Source organism: Arachis duranensis, chromosome 1, assembly GCF_000817695.3.
Source record: "Arachis duranensis cultivar V14167 chromosome 1, aradu.V14167.gnm2.J7QH, whole genome shotgun sequence".
Taxonomy (NCBI): domain Eukaryota; kingdom Viridiplantae; phylum Streptophyta; class Magnoliopsida; order Fabales; family Fabaceae; genus Arachis; species Arachis duranensis.
In genome coordinates this window covers 93,350,361-93,353,140 of record NC_029772.3, presented here as the reverse complement: position 1 = coordinate 93,353,140, position 2,780 = coordinate 93,350,361, and the positions used below count along the sequence as shown (strand labels likewise).

General features: G+C 40.7%; 1 protein-coding gene across 22 annotated transcripts in view; it reads left to right on the top strand.

Annotated features, from left to right (window-relative positions):
- The first annotated feature begins 896 nt into the window (after positions 1-896).
- Positions 897-2,780, top strand: part of LOC107462038 (chromatin-remodeling ATPase INO80) — a 65,970-nt gene continuing 64,086 nt past the window's right edge. For 17 of the 22 annotated variants that reach the window (XM_052254880.1, XM_052254867.1, XM_052254883.1 and 14 more), the window contains exons 1-4: positions 897-1,352; positions 1,538-1,635; positions 1,817-1,908; positions 2,116-2,188. In XM_052254880.1, the coding sequence (XP_052110840.1) occupies positions 974-1,352; positions 1,538-1,635; positions 1,817-1,908; positions 2,116-2,188 (642 nt within the window). In that variant the 5' untranslated portion in view covers positions 897-973. The remainder of the gene's footprint in view (positions 1,353-1,537; positions 1,636-1,816; positions 1,909-2,115; positions 2,189-2,780) is intronic. The other 5 variants (XM_052254892.1, XM_052254861.1, XM_052254907.1 and 2 more) reach the window with 2 other exon arrangements.

Genomic DNA, 2,780 nt, shown 5'->3' with positions numbered 1-2,780 from the left:
CCATCCATAGTTAAAAAATAAACGATTCAAGCCATTGCATATCAAGTTTCAGCAGTAGTGATCCAACACACATAAATAGAAAAAAGAAATAATGCTCAAAGTTTTATGTTCACCTCAGCATGGGCCTCGGATTCAGCTGCAGCAGCAACAGGAGCGCCCCAAACGGATTGAGGTGGAGCGGTGATGGCGTAGTAGTCGTCATCATCCTCGTCGTCAACGTCAGCCCATGACTTCGACGTGAGTGGCGCCGGGGCCCAGAAAACCTCTTTTTTCTCCTGCTGTTGTGCGGCGGAGGAAGCGGCGGTGGAAGAGGACGAGGAGGCTCTCCCCTTGGATGAAGCCTGTTCCTTCTCAGAATCTCAGGCTTCTTCTTCTTCTTGAGGCTTCCGAGCGCTGCGAACACGAAGGGGCTGTTTATGACCGGCGCCTCCTCCCTCTTGCTCCCTCCTCCCACCATTTCCAATCTCAAACTCAGCAGCGATGGCCCCGAAACGACCGCGTTTCAACAGCTCCAGTGAAGGGACAAGATCGGAAATAAAATCAAACAAATAAAAGAAAAAGAGAGAAACTCTAGTGTTTGTTTTTGTTTGTTCCTTGTCCGAGAGAATGGTGATCTGAGAAGTGAGGAATGTAATGTGGATGATGGAGTTATAAAAGAGTGCGTTAATTTGAGTATAGAGATTGAAGGGTGAGGCCATGAGGGGCGGGGGATCAGAAACGATGATTATGTGTGTCTTTCTTTCACTCTACCATTTACATTACAACAGTGTCATCCTTTTGTTAATTTATAGGGCTTATTTGAAAAAAAAAAAAAAACAGAAAAAAACAAAAACAAAAACAAATAGGCCTTCATTTTAACCTTACGCTAATAAGCTTTTCAAACAAAAACATACTAATTAAAAGTTGGTGAATTCTACCGTAAGGATATACATGTACAGATGGCTCTTCCACACACACCACCGCAACCATATACATGGCTCTGGCCACCTGCCTCACCTCTATCCTCCTCCAGGATGACCACGATCACCACCTCCGGTACTCCCACCCTGACCACCAACACCTCTACCATAGTGGCCCCGTAACCACCTCCACCACCTCCCTGACCTCCCGTCACCACCGTTGTACCCTCCTCCACCACCACCACTTCCCTGACCCCGTCGTCACCTCCATCATTTCCGTCATCACCACCTTCGTCCTCACCGCTACCCTCATCCTCTCCGCCTCTGCCTCCACGTCGGCCTCTACCTCACCACCACCTCTAGCTCCTCTACGGCCGCGACCCCTCCCCCCTCGCCGTCCAACCATTCCCAACCCTTCCCACCAAACCCCATTTCCGATTCCCGTCCTCAAAAGTTAAAGTTTTCATCTTTTCTTCATTTCATGTTGTTTCCCATTTTGTATTATCTAGCTTTGCTTTTCTTTCTGCTCTTGTTGGGTTAAATTTGTCTTTTGGTGTGTGGGTAATTTTGTTGAAGTGTTGTTCATGAGTGTGTATCCCTCATCCCTCATTTTAATGTTAGAAAACAAAATAATGCAGAAGAATCAAAAGACCCTGTGGTTCAGTTTCTGGAAGGAGAACTTCTCATAGTGTGTTTGTATTCCAATCCAGGTGGACGCTTTGCCTCAAGGGAAAAAGTATGCTTCTTTCCTTCAAAACCTTAACATTTGTTTCAGTGTCATTGTTGAGGGCTGTGTTACTTGTCTCTAATTCTAATTATCTACCATAAGAAAAAATAATAGTTATAAACTTAGATGTGAAATATCATTTGTTGATCTATTGGCATTTGCTTTGGATTTTGGCTTTATATGTAACCAGATGAGCCTTCTAAAGAACTGCCGAAGTTTTCTGTCAAACTTTTTCTTCATTCCAGTGGCCATGTTGCAGCGAAATTCCAATATGACCAGGTTTCACATGCTAACTTCATCAAGAGTATTGAACTTTATATTTCTATTGAAAATTTTGAATTTTCCATAATTAGGGGCTATGTCTTTGACCTTGAACAAGTTCCTGCATACTCATGCTTTATAGGCTATGTTTCATGGCAGGTAATAATTTCTGCTTTTCGGGATTGGCTGTTTTGAGGGCTTAGTTATTTGAAAATTTGAGTCTGGGTTATGGATGTTCCCGCTTTCTTCCTTGTCCGAAGCAGAGAAGGTTCTAGGAGAAATATCTAATTATAAAGTTCAGGTAATAATTCTTCTATTTTCATTTTCTCTATAATTGGAAAACTGATGTTATTATTTTCTATCTTAATAAGAATCGACCTTGGCTTATATAATTTCTTTGGGGGAAGCTGGTCAAGTGTTTGGGATTCCATCCATATAGTAGCTGTTATAGCAAAGTAAATTTTTGTTTCGCAATACATATTTTTCCATGTTGATGCTCGTTGTGCCTTTGTCACTTTGGCATTATTCCATCCATATTTTTGTTTTGCATCTATATCTCGAGACTAGTATAGCATCATGCAGTTTTGGTTATTTATGTTTGACCTAGTTATGGAACAGAATTCTTGTATGTCTCGACAATATGCTTATTTTGGGCATAAAAAATTATTTTCTATTTACATTTTATAGGGTTATTGATATTCAAAAAAGTGGACTGTGGATTTCATTTATTTGAACTATGTGATTATTGTTTAGATTATAAGTATTTTACTAAAACTTTCACTTTGAAAATGGTTCAAAAATTTGCTCACCAATTTTTATTGGTAAGAATAAGATTGTGGTAAGTTTTCTTTCTAAAATTAGGTTATTTGACTTGGAGATGGTAATATGTGCTC